This window comes from Ovis aries, chromosome 2 (genome assembly GCF_016772045.2).
Source record: "Ovis aries strain OAR_USU_Benz2616 breed Rambouillet chromosome 2, ARS-UI_Ramb_v3.0, whole genome shotgun sequence".
NCBI classification, from domain to species: Eukaryota; Metazoa; Chordata; class Mammalia; order Artiodactyla; family Bovidae; genus Ovis; species Ovis aries.
The window spans coordinates 249562724-249585833 of NC_056055.1; the positions used below are offsets into that span (position 1 = coordinate 249562724).

Here is a 23110-nt window from a genome sequence, read left to right on the forward strand (position 1 = left end):
CCTCCTTGAAGGCATGCCAAGAAGGTACTGGTAAAAAGTGTAGTGGACAACTCTTCAGTAATGAGCTATTTTGCATACTGTCCAGCTAAGGGGCGGTGACAGGCCTGGTGCCCAGTGTGGGGTCCTGGGGAGGGGCTCACAGCCCATGAATGGAATGGAATGTCACCTCCAGGAGGGCAGGGACTTCTTGTGGCCATTGCATTCCCAGCAGCTAGAACAAACCGGGCATATAACAGGCGCTCAGTAATTATTTGCTGAATAAGTGGCATCAGTCAATCAATCAAGAAATGAGTGACTGGAAAGCCTCAGACTCATTGTCAAGGCCTTGAGCACTCTCGGCAGCTGTTTCCCCGTCGGCGTAGCCACAGGGGTTCAGTTCATGTCTAGTTCCTGCCGAGCAAGATCAATAATAATGATACTATTATTACAACAATAATAAGTAAACGTACTGAACACTGCTAAGGACTTGTCACTGTTGTAAAGAATCCTAGGAGGTAAAAGCATTTTACCTCCACTTTATAGAAGAGGACACTGAGGCGCAAAGAGGCAGAAGCGGGATTTGGTCAAATTTTGGAAGGAAGACCAGGGCTGGAACAGAGCAATGGAGAAGGCCAGACCCGGCCCGGGAGCTCGCGCGGCCGCAGAGACAGACAGACAGACCTGCGCGGCCCCGCGGCCCACCCCGCCCCGCGTCTCCATGACGACAGCCTCCGCGCATGCGCCTCGAGTCCCGGCCCTGGGCGGCGGGACGCGGGGCGGGCCTCCAAAGCGGGTTACACCGGGTCCCCTTGTGCGCTGGGGCCGCCGATGTGAGCGCTAGTGGCCCCCGGAGTTGAGATCGAGGAGGCGGAGAAGAAGCAAGGCCGCATGACCTCCCCGGAGGTGACAAGCGGCTCGGAGGCCGTGCGAACACCGCCTGGGGCGGCGATGGGGTGACCGTCCTGCGCGATCGGCGCGATGAGAGGGAGCCGGGGTATTGCAAGGGGGCTTGGAGGCCAGAAGCCTCAATCGGAACAGTAAGAAGCTGGGGCTCCGCGATCGGCCCATCCTCCGGGGGGCGGGGCGCTCCAGGGAGGAACGTGCAGGCGAAGGCCACAGACCCAGCTTCCCTCTCCGTCCCCCGTGCCCAGCCATGGCCAGGCCGGCCGCCCCGGGCTCGGTGATTGTCCCAGACTGGCACGAGAGCGCCCAGGGCAAGGAGTACCTGGCCTGCGTCCTGCGCAAGAGCCGCCGGCGGGTGTTTGGTGAGCGCCCCCTCCGCTGCCTGTCCCGGGTCGGTGGGGCTCACCTGGGGGAGGGGGCGGGGGAGGGGAGGGGGCGAGGGGACCCTCCCCTGCCTGTTCCGGGTCGGGGGGGGTCACCTGGGGGAGGGGCGGGGGGCATAGACAGGGCACTGAGGGACGGCTCCACTGCTCTCCCCATCCTCAGGAACCTTAGAAGCCCCATCCTGGGGCCCCCACCCCCAAATCTCCCTAGATCTAATTCCATCATCAGAGCCAGGAACATGGAAACAGACAAAACACTGCCAGGAGCCCCTGTCAGCAGAGAGGCTGTTGAGTGAGCCCTCAGCCCGCGCCAGGCCCTCTGCTGGCCACTGTGTACCCTAGACCCAATTCAACCTTCTCAATAGGACTGCAGACTTGTCCAAGCTCCCCTAGTGAGTAAACACAAGCCTCTTCCATATCCTGCTGTCTCCAGGATAAGATACCCCTGTTCCCCAGGAAGAGGCTAATTCATCCAGCTGACAGGCCCGCAGAGGGGCCTGGCGCGGACTGCACTAACCCTAACCCTAACTGAGTCCAGCTTTGGCCAGGAAACACAAACCGCCAGCACGCGTGAGACGGGAGAGTGCGAGGGCAGCCCACACTTTAAGGCTTCCAGGTCCTACACTATGATGTCTCATAGTTTATACTTTTTTTGTTGTTGCAAGTTTTAGATTAAAAACACTGAGGGCTGCCAGTGGTTAGAGCTCAGTGCTTTCACTGCTGTAGGCCCAGGTTCAATCCCTGGTGAGGGAACTAAGATCTTGCAAATTACACGGCTTGGCAAAAAGAAAGAAACACTAAATTCATTAAATTAATTAGCTAATTTAAAACATTCATAAAGTTCTGAGAGTATTGATTCTAAGGAGCTCATTTGTAATACTTAAGAATACTTTTGCTATTTCTCCATTGAGGAAAGAATTAGGAAAAACCTTGCTTTCACCTGTATGTGATATGTGCGATTTGTGATACTACTATTAATGAAAACCATCTCAGGGAATTCCCTGGTGGTCCAGTGCTTAGGACTCAGTTCTTTCACTGCGGGGGCCCGCTTTTAACCCCTGGTAGGGGAATTAATGGAGAAGGCAATGGCACCCCACTCCAGTACTCTTGCCTGGAAAATCCCATGGACGAAGGAGCCTGGTAGGCTGCAGTCCATGGGGTCGCTAAGAGTCAGGCACGACTGAGCAACTTCACTTTCACTTTTCACTTTCATGATTGGAGACGGAAATGGCAACCCACTCCAGTGTGCTTGCCTGGAGAATCCCAGGGACGGCAGAGCCTGGTGGGCTGCCGTGTATGGGGTTGCACAGAGTCAGACACGACTGAAGCGACTTAGCAGCAGCAGCAGGGGAATTAAGATCCCACAAGCCTTGTGGTGTAGCAAAAAATAACAAAAAGCACCTCATGCATCAAACTTAAAAAAAAAAATAAAAGTGTTATTTGGAGTAGGCACTGGCCTGGTTCAGGGAGCACTGGGGTTCCAGCAGAGCTTCTCCTCCAGGGATGCTGCTATGGTAGGCCTCTGTCACGGGTACTGTATAGAGAAGGGCTGGTTGGCCCCCTGACCCCACCCGGCTCTCGCCTTGCCTCAGGGCTGCTCGAGCGGCCAGTGTTTCCCCCGCCTGTGGCCATCGACACTGCCAGCTACAAGATCTTCGTGTCTGGGAAGAGTGGCGTGGGCAAGACAGCACTGGTGGCCAAGCTGGCTGGCCTGGAGGTGCCCGTGGTGCACCACGAGACCACTGGTGAGTTCCTCCTAGGAGGCCATCCCTGGGGAAGAGAAAAGACTCACCCTGGACCACATGAGCCGGAACCTGTAACCAGCCCCACCCGTTACTCTGCAACCCCGGAAAGCCTCTGCACCTCTCTGAGCCTACACGAGCGCCTCTGTCTGACCCCTTGGGACTGTAGTGGGGTCAGTACTAGAGCGGGCTTCCCCTGTAGCTCAGACAGTAAAGAGTCTGCCTGCAATGCGGGAGACCTGGTTCGATCCCTGGGGTGGGAAGATCCCCTGGAGGAGGGCATGCCAACCCACTCCACTATTCTTGCCTGGAGAATCCCATGGACAGAGGAGCTTGGCAGGCTACAGTTCGTAGGGTTGTAGAGTCCGGCATGACCGCAGCGACTTAGCATGCACGTGCATAAGAGGGAAACTATTGGGTTGGCCACAAAGTTCATTTGAATTTTTCTGCACCTCCTTATGGCAAATGAAAGTTGCTCAGTCATGTCCTACTCTTTACGACCCCATGGACTATACAGTCCATGGATTCTCCAGGCCAGAATACTGGAGTGGGTACTCATTTCCTTCTCCAGGGGATCTTCCCAAACCAGGGATCGAACCCAGCTCTCCCGCATTGCATGCAGATTCTTCACCAGCCACAAGGGAAGCCCAAGAATATAGGAGTGGGCAGCCTATCCCTTCTCCAGGGGATCTTCCCAACCGAGGAATCGAACCAGGGTCTCCTGCATTGCAGGCGGATTTTTTTTTTACCGGCTGAGCTACCCGGGAAGCCCGGAAACAAACTTTTTGGCCGATGCAGTGCTTCGTCATGGTTATGGCAGGGCTGCATCTCCCTGGTACCCTGGAGGCTCCTGGGGCAGGAATTCTCCCGTCAGGGACTGTGCCTTCCCCATCAGACTGAGGACTTTCTTCTCGGCCCCCTCCTCCCCTCCACCGCCGCCTCTCCCGTGCCGCTGTACCCACCCGGCCCCCCAGGCATCCAGACCACCGTGGTGTTTTGGCCCGCCAAGCTGCAGGCCAGCGACCGCGTCGTCATGTTCCGCTTCGAGTTCTGGGACTGCGGGGAGTCTGCGCTCAAAAAGTTCGAGCACATGCTGCCGGTGAGCGGGCCGGGGGGGGGGCCTGGGGGCCTGGGGGCCGGGGCATCTGAGCCGGGCCTGCGTGGTCTGCAGGCGCCAGGGGCGGGTGCGAGGGCCTGAGGACGCTGGCCCAGCCCCGGGAGCAGCAGCTGCCGCGCCGGGCCTCATTCTCGCCGGCTGTGAACGGACGGGCGGTGGGAAGACTTCTTGGGGCCGACAGCTTCTGGTCCCAAGGTGACGACCTCGCAGCAGCCTCTCACCGGCCTCCCTCTCCCCAGGCTTGCAAGGAGAACGCAGACGCGTTCCTCTTCCTCTTCTCCTTCACTGACCGGGCCTCCTTTGAAGACCTCCCTGGACAGCTGGCGCGAGTAGCCGGCGAGGCCCCTGGAGTGGTCAAGATGGTCATCGGCTCCAAGTATCCTCTGGGGGCCCCAGGACTTTTAAGAGGCCACGTTTGGCGAGGCGCGGAGCGGGGTTCCGGCAGCCTGCCCGTGCCACGCGGTGGGGTCGGGCCCCGCCGGCTCCCTAGAGGCCGCACCAGGGCCTCCCGCAGACCGGGGTGCGGGGCACGAGGGACGGGGAGGCCGAGGCGCGCAGACAGGCTCCTTGACCCGCCTCCAGATTCGACCAGTACGTGCACACGGACGTGCCCGAGCGGGACCTCGCGGCCTTCCGGCAGGCCTGGCCGCTGCCCCTGCTGCGGGTGAAGAGCGTGCCGGGGCGGCGGCTGGCGGACGGACGCACGCTGGACGGCCGGGCCGGGCTGGCCGACGTCGCCCACGTGCTCAACGGCCTGGCGGAGCAGCTGTGGCACCAGGACCAGGTGGCAGCTGGCCTGCTCCCCGCCCCAGAGGCCTGCCCCAGCCCAGGGGTGGTGGGCTCGTGAGCGGGCACTCCCTACCCGCGGGGGACCCGGAGCAGGACCCGGGCCCCGGGCTGGGGCAGAAATGCGGACCTTCCCCCAGGACGGGCCAGGGGGCTGCCAGGGAGGGTGGAGGCCCGGGACGGCCCTTTCTTCGTGGAGCTCAGCGCAGGGAGGCGGGCACACGGCCCTTCAGGGCAGCGGTCTGAGGGCCCCTGGGCGCCCCCCGGCCTCCTCTCTCGGCCCGGGCGCCGGACTTCTGGAAACTGAGGCCCTGTACGCGCAGGGCCCGAGGGCGCAAGTGTCTCCGCCCGCCCCGCCGGCAGCGTCTCAGGGTGACGGCAGCGGGTGCCTCAGCTGGGCCCCGGATCTCCAGCGCCTCCAGCCAGGAGCCGGGCTTGGGTGAGGTGACGCCGTCTGCGGCCCCAGATAAGCCCTGCGCTCTCGGTGGCTTCGCTTCACAGATGTTTCTCCTTCCCGTGTCTCACCTCCCGTGGAGGTGGAGGTGCGTGTGGGGCCCGCTCCGAACACGCGTTCAGAGACCAGGGCCTGAGATCCTCGCCGAGCTTCCTCCCGGTTTGTCCCGCGCCATCCACACCTCGTCAGCAGAAGGCGCACGCGCAGTGGCAGGCGGCCCGCAGGCCTCTGTGCCCGGCCGAGGGCTGGCGCAGCCGCGGGCCTCATTCCTGCCCGCCGTTCATTGGCTGAGGCCTAGTCACATGGCCTCGGGGAGACGCGGGGGCGGCTGGGAAATGGAGTCCACCCGTGCGTCCTCGCTCTGCACTCGCCTGTTCGGTTCTGGCTGCCCTGGGCCTTCGCTGTGGCTTGCGGACTTCCTGGCTGCGGGGTGCGGGTTGGCTGCCCTGCGGCACGTGGGGTCTCGGTTCCCTGACCCGAGATCAAACCTGAGTCCCCTGCGCTAGCCAGAGACGAGAATGCAGGCTCAAGTTCGCGGTAGGGGGGTAGGGAGCAGGTGCCTACAAGCGGCCTTTAGAATTTCTCTCCCTAATTGGTCCATAGATGGGCCCCTGGGCACAGGGCTGGCCTGAGTCTGACCCAGCTGGAAGGGTGCTGGATGGCCAGGCAGCCCGCGGCCCCTCCGAGGTCCCTCTCAAGAGGGCCGCTCGGCACACTGCACACTCACAGGCGTGGCCACCCGGACCACGTGGACTCTCAGGCCCACACACACCTCACTAGATGCTGCCCCCTCCGCCCTGGCACACAGCAGGCCCCTAAGCACTGCTTGCCAGTCTGTCCACCCTGGGAACTGCCTGCAGGCTTGTCAACACTTCCCAGGCCCTAACGCGTTGATTTTAGCACCTTCTTACCCCTGACTCAACTTCAGAGCTGAGACTGGAGCTTATCCCGCGCCCCAGGGCAGGGATGTCCCCGGGCGGACCCAAGCCTTGCAGCCTGCACAGCCCACAGGCCAGCACCTGCTCCTGGGTCATAGCGTGTCCCACTGTGGCCTTCAGCCCTGCTATGGCCCATTTCTCTATGTTCTTGGTTCCAGTAGACTTTACCCACCAAGCAGTGTAAGGTAGGACCCCGCGAAGGTGGCCTCTGGAGGTGAATGTGACCTTGAGCCACAGATACCCATGGTGGGGGCAGCAGCTACCCTGCATCCCAGCCGGTTATCTCTTCAGCATCCTTCTTGGGCGCCAGCTCAGCCAAGAGCAGAGGCTGCTCTGGAGAAGTAACACTTATCCTCCCCACCGCGGGGCAGGGCGCTGGCTAGCACTGGTCCAGTCAGGGAGTTGACAGTTCCCATCTCTCTGGGTAAGAACAAAGCGGAGACCACAGCAGGGCTGGGACTTGAGCAGGCCACCTGCCGTCCCAGCTGCTCTCTCAGCTCCTCCAAGCCCAGGCCCCGAGCCGCTGTCGCATCTGTGAATCCGCCTGCCAGTGCAGGAGATGCAAGAGACGCAGGTTTGATCCCTGGGTCGGGAAGATTCCCCTGGACTAGGAAATGGCAACCCACCCCAGGTGACTTCCCCATTTTGGTGCCAGAAATTCCAACATTAGGTTAAACCTCACAACAGCGCAAAGCCAGATATCCTGTTGCTCCTTCTGTGGGCCCTGCGGCAGCCTGAGGGAAGGGTGGCGCCCCAGGCTAGCTCAGGGCTGAGCCCTGACTACAGGGCACCTCTGGAAGAGCGTGGTCGTGTCTGCCCCTCGGGGCCCTGAGCCCAGACACACGAGGGCGCTGGCGGGCAGCTGGCGGGAGGAGGCACTGCTCTCTCCAGGGCTGGGGTGGGGGCGTCTGTGTGCTGCAGCCCACCCTGGCGCTGTTTGTCAAGACCCCCAGATGGCTCCTCCTCCCTCCCCAGCCCCCTTCCCTGGAGATGGGGAATGCTCTGAACTGAACGGTTTGTTGTTCAGTTACTCAGGCGTGTCCAACTCTGTGCGACCTCAAAGCGTCGCCAGGCTCCCCTGTCCTTCACCATCTCCCGCAGTTGCTCAAGCTCATGCCCATTGACTCGAGGATGCCATCACGACTGGCATGAGTGGTTATGTCCCCCCAAATTTATACACTTAAGTCCTAATCCACAGTGTGATGGCGTTAGGGGCTTTGGGGAGGGGATTTGGTCATGAGAGGTCTTTCCTGGTGGGCAGGCGGTAAAGAATCCGCCTGCAATGCAGGAGACCCAGGTTTGATCCCCTGGTCGGGAAGATCCCCTGGAGAAGGGTGGCTACCCACTCCAGTGTTCAGGCCTGGAGAATCCCGTGGACAGAGGACGCGTGTGTCCATGGGGTCACAAAGAGGCAGACACAACTGACTCACTTCACTTTCACTTTCTCATTGTAAGGACGGAGCCTCACGAATGGGATTAGTGCTCTTATGAAAGAGACCGCAGAGAGCCCCTGGACTCTTCCAGCATCTAAGGACGCAGGGAAAGAGTGCTGACTGGACGAGGCGCAGGGCCCTCTTCAGAGCTGGATGGTGGTGATGCCGCGCTCTTGGACTCCCAGCCTCCAGTTCGAAATACATGTCTGTTGTTTATAAGCCGCCTAGTTTGTGGGTTTGTTACAGAAGTCCAATGGACTAAGGCGGGATGCTGAGTCCGGCGTTCCTCCGAGGCTCGGGAGCCGCCCTGATGCTCTTAGCTGTGCCCCTTCCCCCCGGACTGTCCCCCCACCCTCCAGTGGTGTCTACTGGGTCCTGCCCCTCAGGATCCCACCTGGTCCTGCCCTTCCAGCCAGAAGCCTAGGGCTGCCTGCAGGAGGGAGGATGCAACACTGCCTCCCTGGCTGCCAGCCAAGCCTGGCCTTGTAGACAACGTGGAGCCCCCGGCAAGGTGCCTGGTCCTGCGGTGAGGAAGGGGAGGAGGGGGCCAGACCTGCAGAGAGTCACGGGTGAGTCCACACGGGCGGCTTCTGGGTCCTGCCTGGGTCTCCTTACCCCCTAGGCACCCTGGTGGCAGCTGTGACCCCACCCCACCCCATCCTCCTCCCCTTGCCATGGAACAGACTGGGGGACGCAGTGCCCAGACGGAGGCATGGTGTTCAAGGCCCAGGACAAGTTAGAGTTGTACCCGGAGGCAAATCACCAGAGTCCACACTGGGCGTAGGGGGCTGCTAGTGGTGCCTGCCTGCCAACGCAGGAGACCCGGGAGATGCGGGCTCGATCCCTGGGCGGGGAAGAGTCCCTGGAGGAGGGCACGGCACCCCCTGCAGTACTCTTGCCTGGAGAATCCCATGGACAGAGGAGCCTGGCGGGCTGCAGTCCGTGGGATCACAAAGAGTCAGATACGACTGAAGGGACTTGGCAGGCGTGCATGCAAGGGGGTGTTAGGGGGACCCCCCGCTCCCTGTGACCTCGCACCCAGAGGCTGGGACAGTGGGGGCCAAGTGAAGGCGAGAGCTGGTGTTCAGTTCTCTTCTAGATGGAAGCAAAGAAGGCTGACAGAGGCTCGGGATGGTGACCCAGAAGGAAGGTGAAATCGGTGACTTTGAATCCTTCACTTCTGTGTTCATGTGTAAAATGGAGACAACAATAGCGCCCCCTCACTTAACCTCTGAGTTGCAACAAGTAAATGTGGGTGAAACGCGGGGCCAGGCCCTGAACAAAGGGCCCAGCAGATGCTTGCTGCTCTTCGTCAGCGTGTTCCTTATGTAGCGGTGACGTTTCTGGGGAGGGACAGCAAGTGCAGGAGACGCAGAAGGGGCCCCGAAGGCGCTTCACCTTCAGCTGGGAGCAGGGGCGGAGGGGGCCCAGCTGGGCTGTGGGGGAGCTTCCAGCCCTGCTCCTGTCCCGGGGTCCTCTCCCCCCAGTCCTGTTGCACCGGGGACGGTGACACAGCAGAGGACGAGAACCCGGGGAACCCGGAGTGCTGAGCCTCCCCGGCACCATTTGCGCCGGACTCCAGCGGCAGCTTTTTATCCAGGACTGGACGATCAAACTCCGTGAGGCTGGGGCCAGGCAGGACTCTTAGCTGCTTCCCCCGAGCGGCGGGAGTAGCCAAGAGGTAAGAGAGGTCTTACCTCCTCCAGGAATCCTGCCCTTTTCTTGCAATGAGTTCCTCCTTCTAACTAGCCCCCGTCACTGTGGTGGGTGCAAACCGTGTCCTTTAATTTGGGCCCTGATCGTGCTTAGTCGTGTGGTCGTGTCTGACTCTTCGCAGCCCTATGGATTGTAGCCTACCAGGCTCCTCTGTCCATGGAATTTTCCAGGCAAAAGTACTGGAGTTGGTCGCCATTTTCTTCTCCAGAAGATCTTCCTGACATAGGAATCAAACTCGTGTCTCCTGCGTCTCCTGCCCTGCAGGCGGATTCTTTACCTGCTGACCCATCGTCATGCTTAATTTGGGCCTTCAGTTCAGTTCAGTCACTCAGTCGTGTCCGACTCTTTGTGACCCCATGAATCGCAGCACGCCAGGCCTCCCTGTCCATCACCAACTCCCGGAGTTCACTCAGACTCACGTCCATTGAGTCAGTGGCGCCATCCAGCCATCTCATCCTCTGTCGTCCCCTTCTCCTCCTGCCCCCAATCCCTCCCAGCATCAAAGTCCTTTCCAGTGAGTCAATTCTTCCCATGAGGTGGCCAAAGTATTGGAGTTTCAGCTTTTGCATCATTCCTTCCAAAGAAATTCCAGGGCTGATCTCCTTCAGAATGGACTGGTTGGATCTCCTTGCAGTCCAAGGGACTCTCAAGAGTCTTCTCCAACACCACAGTTCAAACGCATCAATTCTTCGGTGCTCAGCCTTCTTCACAGTCCAACTCCCACATCCATACATGACTACTGGAAAAACCATAGCCTTGACTAGACGGACCTTGCCGGGGTCCAACCCCGGTGGATCCAGGGTGATTCGAAGGTGGGGACGGAATCGGCGTCTTTGGAAAAATACATATTTAATCACAGATATAGAGAGATTAGAAATGGATAGTGTAGTAGGAAGATTAGTGGAGAAAAGAGGCTGAATAGCTTGGATTACGTGGAATAGCATCCATGCTCCAGATGGGAATTCAGCCAGAAAAACGAGGGCAAGAAAGAAGCGACATGGGGGGATCAGTCTTTCCGGAAACTGATCCGATTTCTTTATTTTGGGGTTTGCTTATATACCTTTTGTTACACATAGGGATGAGTACAGAGTCACGCAGGGGTCAGCAGTCCTGACCTTATCAAAATCAGGTGCTTCACATAAATGTATAAAAAGGTACATCATCTTCTGGCCATAAGTGAGACCTGCTGACATTTTATGATCCTTTCTTTCTGGTAACCAAAAAACTTATTTCTTCCAAGGGTGTTTTTTCTTAAACCAGGCACCACCCTCCAAATAAAGTTGCATTTCTATAGGGTGAGGGTGTAGTGAGTTACAATCAAGAAAGGAATTTATTTAACCCAAGGTTAACATGATTAGTCTTAAAGGTTAATACTTATTTCTCCTATATGCTTAAAGGTTAATACTTATTTCTCCTATATGTTAGTTATATTCATTATAAGGGCAGGGAATATGGAGATTTAGCAGCAAACATCAGCCCAACAAATGAAAATCCTTTCACCAATGCTCCCCTTAAGATCTATTTAGTCTTAAGATATGATAAAGTTACATTTTTACATAGCAAGGACACAGTGATATATAACAAAGTACAGTGATCTATTACAAAAGAGAAAATCCATTAACTTAAAAAGTCTAGTATTGCTAACATCAAAAACTACTCTATTTCCTTTTCTATATTCCAGATACATTGATTAATACATTCCCAGCTGCCTAAGGATATGGAGACCTGGCGGCAATCATTGACTCCACGAGAAGAAAAAGCCCTATGCTAATTAAGACTCTCAAAATACTCCAAAACTCTCTGTGCTGTTTATGGTTGAGAGGTAGTCAACAGTCATGTGGCAGGAGTATGGATAATCCTGTCACACAAGCTAGTCTGTCAGCAGAGAGGTTTGACCTGAGACATCCTTGTCCCACCCAGAGCAGGGAATTAGCAGCAATTATTGATGCAACAAATGAAAAACCCTTCACCAATATAATTCCTAACCAACCCACTATACTAATAATTTCCAACTCCCCAAAAGAATTTGCCTTTAGTAAGTCTAAAACATCTTGTGCCTCTCAGGTTGGGAGGCTGTAAACAATCACATGTGGCTGGACGAACCTATACAGGCGGGCTAGATAACCTTCAGAGGAGTCCGTAAGCTGAAACACTCTTGTCACGCCCAGGAATTTTTATTGCCTTGGAGCTGCACGTTTACTCCTTCTCCGAGAGAAATGGTTATGGGGGAGAGCCCCCGTAAAGTCAGAGGTGGAGGTGAGAGCATAAAACAGACTCTGGTTTGGGGGTAGATGCTCGGGAACAGGGGGTTTCCTGAGGCTTGATCACGCCTTTGCGTATGCCGAGCCTCCTTCCTCATGACCTTTGCCATGGGCGGAGTTCCTCACGCTGGCCCCCGGCAGGACCTTAGTCGGCAAAGTAATGTCTCTGCTTTTGAATATACTATCTAGGTTGGTCATAACTTTTCTTCCAAGGAGTAAGCGTCTTTTAATTTCATGGCTGCAATCACCATCCACAGTGATTTTGGAGCCCCCCAAAATAAAGTCTGACACTGTTTTCACTGTTTCCCATCTATTTCCCATGAAGTGATGGGACCAGATGCCATGATCTTCGTTTTCTGAATGGTGAGCTTTAAGCCAACTTTTTATGTCTCCTCGTCCACTTTCATCAAGAGGCTTTTTAGCTCCTCTTCACTCTCTGCCATAAGGGTGGTGTCATCTGCATATCTGAGGTTATTGATATTTCTCCCGGCAATCTTGATTCCAGCTTGTGTTTCTTCCAGTCCAGTGTTTCTCATGATGTACTCTGCATATAAGTCAAATAAGCAGGGTGACAATGTACAGCCTTGACGTACTGCTTTTCCTACTTGGAACCAGTCTGTTGTTCCATGTCCAGTTCTGACTGTTGCTTCCTGACCTGCATATAGGTTTCTCAAGAGGCAGGTCAGGTGGTCTGGTAGTCCCATCTCTTTCAGAATTTTCCACAGTTTCTTGTGATCCACACAGTCAAAGGGTTTGGCATAGTCAATAAAGCAGAAATAGATATTTTTCTGGAACTCTCTTGCTTTTCCATGATCCAGCGGATGTTGGCAATTTGATCTCTGGTTCCTCTGCCTTTTCTAAAACCAGCTTGAACATCAGGAAGTTCATGGTTCACGTATTGCTGAAGCCTGGCTTGGAGAATTTTGAGCATTACTTTACTAGCGTGTGAGATGAGTGCAATTGTGCGGTAGTTTGAGCATTCTTTGGCATTGCCTTTCTTTGGGATTGGAATGAAAACTGACCTTTTCCAGTCCTGCGGCCACTGCTGAGTTTTCCAAATTTGCTGGCATATTGAGTGCAGCACTTTGACAGCATCATCTTTCAGGATTTGAAATAGCTCCACTGGAATTCCATCACCTCCACTAGCTTTGTTCATAGTGGTGCTTTCTAAGGCCCACTTGACTTCACATTCCAGGATGTCTGGCTCTAGGTGAGTGATCACACCATCGTGAATATCCGGGTCATGAAGATCTTTTTTGTACAGTTCTTCCGTGTATTCTTGCCACCTCTTCTTAATATCTTCTGCTTCTGTTAGGTCCAGACCGTTTCTGTCCTTTATCGAGCCCATCTTTGCATGAAATGTTCCCTTGGTATCTCTAATTTTCTTGAAGAGATCTCTAGTCTTTCCCATTCTGTTCTTTTCCTCTATTTCTTTGCATTGATCGCTGAAGAAGGCTTTCTTATCTCTCCTTGCTATTCTTTGGAACTCTGCATTCAGATGCTTATGTCTTTCCTTTTCTCCTTGGCTTTTCGCCTCTCTTCTTTCACAGCTATTTGTAAGGCTTCCCAGACAGCCATTTTGCTTTTTTGCATTTCTTTTCCATGGGGATGGTCTTATCCCTGTCTCCTGCACAATGTCATGAGCCTCCGCCCATAGTTCATCAGGCACTCTTATCTGTCAGATCTAGGCCCTTAAATCTATTTCTCACTTCTACTGTATAATCATAAGGGATTTGATTTAGGTCATACCTGAATGGTCTAGCAGTTTTCCCTACTTTCTTCAATTTGAGTCTGAATCTGGCAATAAGGAGTTCATGATCTGAGCCACAGTCAGCTCCTGGTCTTGTTTTTATTGACTGTATAGAGCTTCTCCATCTTTGGCTGCAAAGAATATAATCAATCTGATTTCGGTGTTGACCATCTGGTGATGTCCATGTGTAGAGTCTTGTCTTGTGTTGTTGGAAGAGGGTGTTTGGTATGACCAGTGCATTTTCTTGGCAGAATTCTATTAAGCTTTGCCCTGCTTCATTCCGCATTCCAAGGCCAAATTTGCCTGTGACTCCAGGTGTTTCTTGACTTCCTACTTTTGCATTCCAGTCCCCTATAATGGAAAGGACATCTTTTTTGTTGCAAGAGGTTGCAAGAGGACATCAGAGGGCAGACACACTGAAACCATACTCACAGAAAACTAGCCATTCTAATCACACTAGGACCACAGCCTTGTCTAACTCAATGAAACTAAGCCACGCCCTGAGAGGCCACCCAAGACGGGCGGGTCATGGTGGAGAGGTCTGACAAAATGTGGTCCACTGGAGAAGGGAATGGCAAACCACTTCAGTGTTCTTGCCTTGAGAACCCCATGAACAGTATGAAAAGGCAAAATGATAGCATACTGAAAGAGGAACTCCCCAGGTCAGTAGGTGCCCAATATGCTACTGGAGATCAGTGGAGAAATAACTCCAGAAAGAATGAAGGGATGGAGCCAAAGCAAAAACAATACCCAGCTGTGGATGTGACTGGTGATAGAAGCAAGGTCTGATGCTGTAAAGAGCAATATTGCATAGGAACCTGGAATGTCAGTTCCATGGATCAAGGCAAATTGGTAGTGGTCAAACAGGAGATGGCAAGAGTGAATGTCGACATTCTAGGAATCAGCGAACTAAAATGGACTGGAATGGGTGAATTTAACTCAGATGACCATTATATCTACTACTGTGGGCAGGAATCCCTCAGAAGAAATGGAGTAGCCATCATGGTCAACAAGAGAGTCCGAAATGCAGTACTTGGATGCAATCTCAAAAACGACAGAATGATCTCTGTTTGTCTCCAAGGCAAACCATTCAATATCACAGTTATCCAAGTCTATGCCCCAACCAGTAATGCTGAAGAAGCTGAAGTTGAACGGTTCTATGAAGACCTACAAGACCTTTTAGAACTAACACCCAAAAAAGATGTCCTTTTCATTATAGGGGACTGGAATTTGGGCCTTAGGAGGGCTGATAAACGCAGCCCCCAGCTCTCCACCCAGGGTGGAGTGAGGATAGGATGGGGCACCCCGTCCCTAACCGCCCTCCTGCCGCCGTGATGGGAGGGACTGCGCACTCGTGTGGTAGAAGCCGCGATACCGGCGGCCCGCCGAGTGGCAGCGACTCCTGCAGTGGCGCTGGTAAGTTCCAGCACAAACTGCACGCGGCCAGGCTCCTGGAGGAGGTGGGCGCCGCAGGGACGGGTGCGTGGACTCACCTAACCAGCCCTCTGACATGTGTAAGGGAGTTAAGCACCTCATCTATAAAATGGGCTTTACCGTAGTGTCAGCCCCATAGAGAGGCTGAGGTGGTTAAATGGGTGTGTGTGAAGCGTTCCGGCCTGGCGGGCACACCGGAGGAGCCCAAAGAACGGAACAGGCAGTCACTGCTGCATGACGGCGGCCTGCTCAGCGTTCATATCCACGTTCGTGAGGGTGCTAGTTCCCCCTCGTTTGAATTTCAAACGAGGATATGCAAGTCAAAGCGATTTTTGAAGGCGCCTTGAGCTCCAAAATCACTGCGGACGGTGACCACAGCCATGAAATTAGATGATGCTTGCTCCTTGGAAGAAAAGCTATGACCAATCTAGACAGCATATTAAATAGCAGAGACATTACTTTGCCAACAAAGATCTGTCTAGTCAAGGCTATGGTTTTCCCAGTAGTCATGTATGGATGTGAGAGTTGGACCTTAAAGAAAGTTGAGCACGGAAGAATTGATGCTTCTGAACTGTGTTGCAGAAGATTCTTGAGAGTCCCTTGGACTGCAAGGAGATTAAACCAGTCAATCCTAAAGGAAATCAGTTCTGAATATTCATTGGAAGGACTGATGCTGAAGCTGAAGCTCCAATACTTTGGCCACCTGATGCAAAGAGCTGACTCATTAGAAAAGACCCTGATGCTGGGAAAGATTGAAGGCTGGAGGAGAAGAGGACGACAGAGGATGAGGTGGTTGGATGGCGTCGCTGACTCAGTGGACATGAGTCTGAGTGAACTCAGGGAGACAGTGACGGACCGGGAGGCCTGGCGCGCTGCATGCAGTCCTTGGGTCGCAAAGAGCCGGACACGAGTGAGCAACTGAACAAGGGGCCTCGGGCAGGAGGCGATCTGTCCATCCCAGGAGGGATTGTGACAGGCGGGGCTCCGGGCCCTGGGCCATCCGGAGATGCTGGCCCCTCAAGGAGCGCAGTCCAGTGGAGCACAGCGCGCGCCGAGCGAGCAGCTGGCGGTCTGTGCAGTGGAACGGAGCCTGCGCGAGTGGTGGAGTTGGGAGCGGTGGGCCAGGGCGGGGTCCCCTCTGGTAGTGGAGTCCCTGCCGGGGCCCCTCAGGACCCCCAGCCGGACCCAGACGAGTCTGCAGAGCAACAGCAGTGCCTGCGCCCGAGCCACCTCCGCAGCAGCGCGTGCCCGTCAGCCCGGCCGGCGCATGCCCATCCTGTTCCGCGCTCCCTGGGTGCGCAGGCGGGCGGCCCTGGGCGGGCACAAACTCAGCTTTCTTCCGCTGCAGGGGCATCAGTAGAGAATTCTGGAACTTCCCTGCAGGCTGGAACTTTCTGGAACTTTCCTCCCTCTGGGCCTCTGCGATTTGCGGGGTACCAGGTGCCTGGTACAGAGCTCAACCCTCGACAGTTGCTGTACTCATCCTGGGTCACTGGGGATGATGGCGCAGATGGGGAGAAGGTGGCTGTCTGCTCTGCCTGGCCAGGGGCATCTGTGTGGGGGCAGCAGCTGGAGCGGGGACTGCACACAGAGACAGAGGCTCACCCGCTGACTGTCACCCCCGCAGCTTCCTGCACAGCTGCGTGCTGCCCGCTGTCCTGCTGGGCACCCTGGTCTTCAGCTCTCGCCTAGTCGCCACGGTACCAACGTACCAGGTGACTGGGAGTGCTCAGGGGTGGGGTGGGGATGGGCTTTGTGGGCTGGGAACGCTGGCTGGTTGAGGACAGACCCCCCAGGGTGGGCGCCCTTTGCTCACAGGGAGGACATCCGTGCTGCCGGGGTCCCTTACCCATATGCCCACTCTGTGAGATTGTGCCACATGGAATATTTCCAAGGTCTGCCCCATGGCCAAGGTGAGTCAGGGAAGAGAGGAAGGGAAGGGGTTTGGGGCCCAGCACCGGGCTCGGCCGCGCCCTGCAGCATGCCCTCTCTCCCTTCTTTGCAGTGGGGCTCTTTGTCCATCTGGAACTGTGTTCTTAGCACTTCCTGCCTTTCTGGGCCATGGCTTTCCTGGTGCACCGGAAGCGCAAAAGCACCACACTGCCCGCCCTGCCCCGGGAGACTGCAGTGACTTCCAGGGAGACAAGATGACGCCCAGCTCCGCCCTGCAGGCCCAGAAGTCTGCTACCTGCTGCACTCAGAGGCCACAAACCATGCTGGGAACAGCTCCGACTTTGGAGTCAAAGGATACAAAGCTGGCTCTTCCCGACAGTTTGCCTGGGTCACTTTTCTGCCCTCCCCTGACATCAGGAGGATGTAAGGGTTGGTAAGGTTAGGCACTGGAGGCCAGCCAATGCAGAAGGACACGGGTTTGACCCCTGGCCCAGGAAGACCCCACGTGCCGCGGAGAAGCGAAGCTCACGCGCCCCAGCTGTTGAGCCTGCGCTCTAGAGCCCGGGAGGCGCGACTGCCGATTCCAGCGCCACAGCCGCAGCCCGGTGCCCAGAGCCGCGCTCCACAACAGGAGGAGCCGCCGCGACGAGCCGCCCGCCCGCTGCGGCGGAGCGCAGCCCCCAGCCGCAGCAGCCGGAGAGGCTCACGCACAGCCGTGAAGGACAGTGGGGCCAAAAGCAAAGCACGTGAATGAAGCCCGTCTTTCAGAGATAGTTATCGGAGAAGCAGACATGTTATCTACCCACCCACCCGGCTGCTCATCTACCCACACCCTGCACACCCACTCACAGAGGTGTGCCAGCCGCTTGCCTGTCTAGGTTGCCTGCCCACCTGTCTACCTGCTGCCCACCCACCTTCAGACTAGCCAGCGTCTCCCACACGCGAGGCCATTTGTTGCTTACTTCCTGTCTCCATGGGATCGCAAAGAGTCGGACACGACTGAGCGACTTCACTTTCACTTTCTCTGTCTTATCACCCATCTATCCATCCAGGCTCCTAACCAGACCCTAGGGGAAAAAGGCCCTGCAGAAACAAAAAGGAGTGAGACATCTTTCCCACACTCCCAGAGACTCCTGTGCAAACGGGAAGTGGCAGGAAGCATGGGCGTGACACCCGGACGCTTGGGCCATGGAATGCACATTTCTGCTGCCCCCTTTGGCGGGAGAGCCCACACCCGGAGTTTGCCAGCTTTCCCCGCAGATGGCCCAGAACCCCACGACGGGCCTGAAGGGGCCCTGCTCCCCATCCTGCACCCATCTTCCCGGCCAGCTCACCGGCTCCGCATCCATCGTCCTCATGATGAGGGGAGATTGGGTCCTTGCTCTGGAAGGATCGTCCCCTCCAGGGTGGGCTGGGGCCCTGGTGGACCTGCCTTCCAGCTCTGACGGTGCTCCCTGCTGGCCCTAGTTCTGTGTGGTGATGATGTTCCTAGTGTCTGTCACCGTGCACCGTGAGATCATCGGTACGGAAATGTTCCACATGGGCAACGCTCTGCTCATGGCCCAAGTGAGTGCCTCTTGGAGCAATGGGGTGCGGGCCACTGTCCCAGACTCCAGGCACAAGGTGGGCATCTTCAGATTCTTTCTGCCCCTCCACATGGCCTGGCTCAGGGTGATAGCCATCACTCTGCCTGGGCCGGCAGCGTTGCCAACATCAGCAGCTGAGCTCAGCCTGGTCCTTCTCCTCCTCCTGGGCCAGGTCTACCTCTCTGGCTAAGCAGCTCACCAGGCGGGGTGAGTAAGGGCCGGGTGTCACAGGGGTGTCCTGGCATCAGTTGGGATGCAGGAGTCCCCGCGTCTCAGACCCTGCAGCCTGCTCAGTTATCCTCAAACGAAGTGGCCAAGGGGCATGGCTGGCCTTAGGGGAAGGTGGATTGTGGACAGAAGCAAATGAGCTGACCCAATGGGCTGGGCCTGCCCCCTTACACAATAGAACTCTGACCAGCTCTGCCCTTTGCCCAGAGATGCATAGAACCCAGACCCATCATGAAGAGTCCCCACTTCCAAAGTCTTCATCTTCCAGCTCGTCAGTTTCTTCTCCGCTCCCTTCTCTGTAGCATTCTTCAAAGCAGGTGAGGACCCCTGACCGAGGCTGTGGACCCCCGGTGAAGTCCCAGCGGGCGGCAGTGTCCGTGAGCCTCTAGATTTGTCTCTACTAACATCTTGCTGTTGACTTTGACGTTGGCCCTTGACTTCCCTGGACTTCAGCTTTCTCAGCTGCAATATACCAACACATCACTGGGTACATGGGTAACTAACACCTGCGTCCACTCACTCACTCAGCGGCCGCCGAGTGGCGCAGGCCTGGCACCCCACCTCCCATTCCTGACACTTGGGTTCATCACCATCTTTGTGGGGGCCTTTCCACTGAGCAGCCTGGACTGGATGCTGAGGGCGCAGAAATAAACCAGACCTGGGCCTTCTCTCTAGGAGCTTCAAGTTTTAATAAAGACAGGTCAGGAGTTTTCAAGGGCTAGATGCCCAGGAGAAGGTGTTCCCGTGTAACTGCCATTGTCGTTTGGCAGGAGTGGGAGAGAGAGTCACTAAAAGAACCCACACCTCCCCCCTCAGGAGCATGACTCCCTCTTCCTGGCCCAGAAATACTCAATTGGCTTCTCATGGGTTGAGCAGTAGGTGGGGCCATGGTCCCAACCGGTCTTGGGAACATGGCCTAACTGGGGGCAGTGGGACAAGATGTCCCAGCAGCCCCGTCACCAGAGTTATCTCTCAGTGGGTGGGAGGCCAAAAGCCCAGGAGCACAGCAGGGAGATGGGTCCGCCTCAGCATGGAGTTTAGCTGTGGCCTGGATCCAGAGGGGGAGGGCACTTTGCCAACTGATCCAGTGGGCCTGAGGGTTTGTGGGATGCTCTGGTGAGTACAGTGGGCTGCTCAGCATATGGATTGGGGACGCAAGTATCCTCACCCAGAGAGCCGGCTCTTGAGGGGTGGGGGCATCGCCCTTCAGGTATGGCAGGGCAGGATCTGCCTCTGAGGCCAGCCCCCAAGCTCTGAGTAAGGTGCCACATGTCTGCCCATTGCAGTGTGGCTCGGAGGCTGCCTTCCTAAGCTCAGTGGCTCTTCATCACTGTGGCGGGCAGACAGCTGGCCAGCAAAGTGGGGTAGTTCATTAGGCTGTGGATGCAGGGGGCGACCTGGGGGTTGGGCCTAGTCAGGCTGGGGCAGGGGGCCTTTATGAGAGCCAAGCAGAAAAACCCCTAGTTGGGGTCGGGACACGGGAACACAAGTCCTAGCTCTGCATTCTGTGAGCTCTGACCTTGCTACAGGACACCTCTCCAAGAGAGCTGACTGGATTAATGATATGATGAAAGGGAAAGAAGGGCGCTCTCTTTTCGTGTTTTAGAGAGGGGAAGGGCTTCCAGAGACCAAGAATGGCCATATAGGAAGCGCAGATTTTAAGAGCCCTGGACTCTGGAGTCCAGCAAACAAGGACTTGAGCCCTGGCTCCACCATTCACAACTGGGGGAGCCCTGGGCAAGGTCTCTGAGTCTCCATGTCTTCATCTGTGAAGTGGGCATGACCGTGGTGCCTGTCTCCAAGGGACTGGGAGCATAGAAGTGGCTTTGTCTGTCCCAGGAAGCTGAAGGCCTGGCAGCAGAAGAGATAGGTGGCGGGGCCTGGGGACATCCAGATGGACCAGGCAGGAGCAGGGGTGTTGGAAGGACTCAGCTCGTCCACTGCAGGGCCTCTTTGAGGAATACCTGGAGATGGACAAGCAGTGGTGAGGCAGGGCCCCTTGCGGGGGCGGGGTGGGTGGGTGGGCTGACCCAGCAGGAGAGGTGACCCAGACCTGACACGCCCCAACCCTCAGTGCTGCAGTTTGGATTCATCACCATATTCGTGGAGGACTTACCACTTGCTCCCCTGTTTGCTCTGCTGAGCAGCTGAGTGAAGATCTGATTGTATGCCCACAAATTCCTACTGGTGGCTAGTGACTGAATGGACTCAGTTCATTTCAGTCGCTCAGTTGTGTCCGACTCTTTGCGACCCCATGAATTGCAGCACGCCAGGCCTCCCTGTCCATCACAATCTCCCGGAGTTCACCCACACTCAGGCCCATCGAGTTGGTGATGCCATCCAGCCATCTCATCCTCTGTCGTCCCCTTCTCCCCCTGCCCCCAATCCCTCCCAGCATCAGAGTCTTGTCCAATGAGTCAACTCTTTGCATGAGGTGGCCAAAGTACTGGAGCTTCACCTTTAGCATCATTCCTTCCAAAGAAATCCCAGGGTTGATCTCCTTCAGAATGGACTGATTGGATCTCCTTGCAGTCCAAGGGACTCTCAAGAGTCTTCTCCAATACCGCAGTTCAAAAGCATCAATTCTTCGGCCCTCAGGTTTCTTCACAGTCCAACTCTCACATCCATACATGACCACAGGAAAAACCATAGCCTTGACTAGACGGACCTTAGTCGGCAAAGTAATGTCTCTGCTTTTGAATATACTATCTAGGTTGGTCATAACTTTTCTTCCAAGGAGTAAGTGTCTTTTAATTTCATGGCTGCAGTCACCATCTGCAGTGATTTTGGAGCCCCCCCCCCCAAAAAAAGTCTGACACTGTTTCCACTGTTTCCCCATCTATTTCCCATGAAGTGATGCGACCGGATGCCATGATCTTCGTTTTCTGAATGGTGAGCTTTAAGCCAACTTTTTCACTCTCCTCTCTCACTTTCATCAACAGGCTTTTTAGCTCCTCTTTACTCTCTGCCATAAGGGTGGTGTCATCTGCATATCTGAGGTTATTGATATTTCTCCCGGCAATCTTGATTCCAGCTTGTGTTTCTTCCAGTCCAGTGTTTCTCATGATGTACTCTGCATATAAGTTAAATAAGCAGGGTGACAATGTACAGCCTTGACGTACTGCTTTTCCTATTTGGAATCAGTCTGTTGTTCCATGTCCAGTTCTGACTGTTGCTTCCTGACCTGCATACAGATTTCTCAAGAGGCAGGTTAGGTGGTCTGGTATTCCCATCTCTTTCAGAATTTTCCACAGTTTCTTGTGATCCACACAGTCAAAGGGTTTGGCATAGTCAATAAAGCAGAAATAGATGTTTTTCTGGAACTCTCTTGCTTTTCCATGATCCAGCGGATGTTGGCAATTTGATCTCTGGTTCCTCTGCCTTTTCTAAAACCAGCTTGAACATCAGGGAGTTCATGGTTCACGTATTGCTGAAGCCTGGCTTGGAGAATTTTGAGCATTACTTTACTAGCGTGTGAGATGAGTGCAATTGTGCGGTAGTTTGAGTATTCTTTGGCATTGCCTTTCTTTGGGATTGGAATGAAAACTGACCTTTTCCAGTCCTGTGGCCACTGCTGAGTTTTCCAAATTTGCTGGCATATTGAGTGCAGCACTTTGACAGCATCATCTTCCAGGATTTGAAATAGCTCCACTGGAATCCCATCACCTTCACTAGCTTTGTTCATAGTGATGCTTTCTAAGGCCCACTTGACTTCACATTCCAAGATGTCTGGCTCTAGATTAGTGATCACATCATCATGATTATCTGGGTGGTGAAGATGTTTTTTGTACAGTTCTTCTGTGTATTCTTGCCACCTCTTCTTAATATCTTCTGCTTCTGTTAGGTCCTTACCATTTCTGTCCTTTATTGGGCTCATCTTTGCATGAAATGTTCCCTTGATATCTCTAATTTTCTTGAAGAGATCTCTAGTCTTTCCCATTCTGTTGTTTTCCTTGATTTCTTTGCACTGATTGCTGAAGAAGGCTTCCTTATCTCTTCTTGCTATTCTTTGGAACTCTGCATTCAGATGCTTATATCTTTCCTTTTCTCCTTGGCTTTTCGCCTCTCTTCTTTCACAGCTATTTGTAAGGCTTCCCCAGACAGCCATTTTGCTTTTTTGCATTTCTTTTCCATGGGGATGGTCTTGATTCTTGTCTCCTGTACAATGTCATGAGCCTCCACCCATAGTTCATCAGGCACTCTTATCTATCAGATCTAGGCCCTTAAATCTATTTCTCACTTCTACTGTATAATCATAAGGGATTTGATTTAGGTCATACCTGAATGGTCTAGCGGTTTTCCCTGCTTTCTTAAATTTGAGTCTGAATCTGGCAATAAGGAGTTCATGATCTGAGCCACAGTCAGCTCCTGGGCTTGTTTTTGTTGACCGTATAGAGCTTCTCCATCTTTGGCTGCAAAGAATATAATCAATCTGATTTCGGTGTTGACCATCTGGTGATGTCCATGTGTAGAGTCTTGTCTTGTGTTGTTGGAAGAGGGTGTTTGC

The 23110-nt window shown here is 55.0% G+C and overlaps 1 protein-coding gene and 1 long non-coding RNA gene across 3 annotated transcripts; both read left to right on the forward strand.

Annotated features, from left to right (window-relative positions):
- Positions 1-770: 770 nt before the first annotated feature.
- On the forward strand, positions 771-7954 carry CPLANE2 (ciliogenesis and planar polarity effector complex subunit 2). 2 transcript variants are annotated; one of them, XM_042244780.1, is made up of 7 exons: positions 771-1016; positions 1131-1244; positions 2858-3010; positions 3982-4106; positions 4364-4500; positions 4707-4908; positions 7758-7954. In XM_042244780.1, the coding sequence occupies exons 2-7, from the start codon at positions 1133-1135 to the stop codon at positions 7791-7793; spliced, it is 765 nt and encodes a 254-aa protein (XP_042100714.1). In that variant the 5' UTR covers positions 771-1016; positions 1131-1132; the 3' UTR covers positions 7794-7954. The 2 variants fall into 2 exon arrangements, with proteins under 2 accessions (XP_042100714.1, XP_060267525.1); XM_060411542.1 differs by having other exon boundaries at positions 771-1244; positions 4707-7954.
- Positions 7955-9201: 1247 nt separating this feature from the next.
- On the forward strand, positions 9202-19277 carry LOC121818804 (uncharacterized). Its single transcript, XR_006058931.2, has 2 exons — positions 9202-16809; positions 16902-19277. It is a non-coding gene; the product is annotated as an uncharacterized LOC121818804 (long non-coding RNA).
- Positions 19278-23110: the final 3833 nt, after the last annotated feature.

Coding starts and splice junctions, on each gene's coding strand:
- CPLANE2 (XM_060411542.1), top strand. CDS start 1,133: ATGGCCAGGCCGGCCGCCCCGGGCTCGGTGATTGTCCCAGACTGGCAC. Junction 3,011..3,981: donor GGTGCACCACGAGACCACTG/GTGAGTTCCTCC, acceptor CCGGCCCCCCAG/GCATCCAGACCACCGTGGTG. Junction 4,501..4,706: donor AAGATGGTCATCGGCTCCAA/GTATCCTCTGGG, acceptor ACCCGCCTCCAG/ATTCGACCAGTACGTGCACA.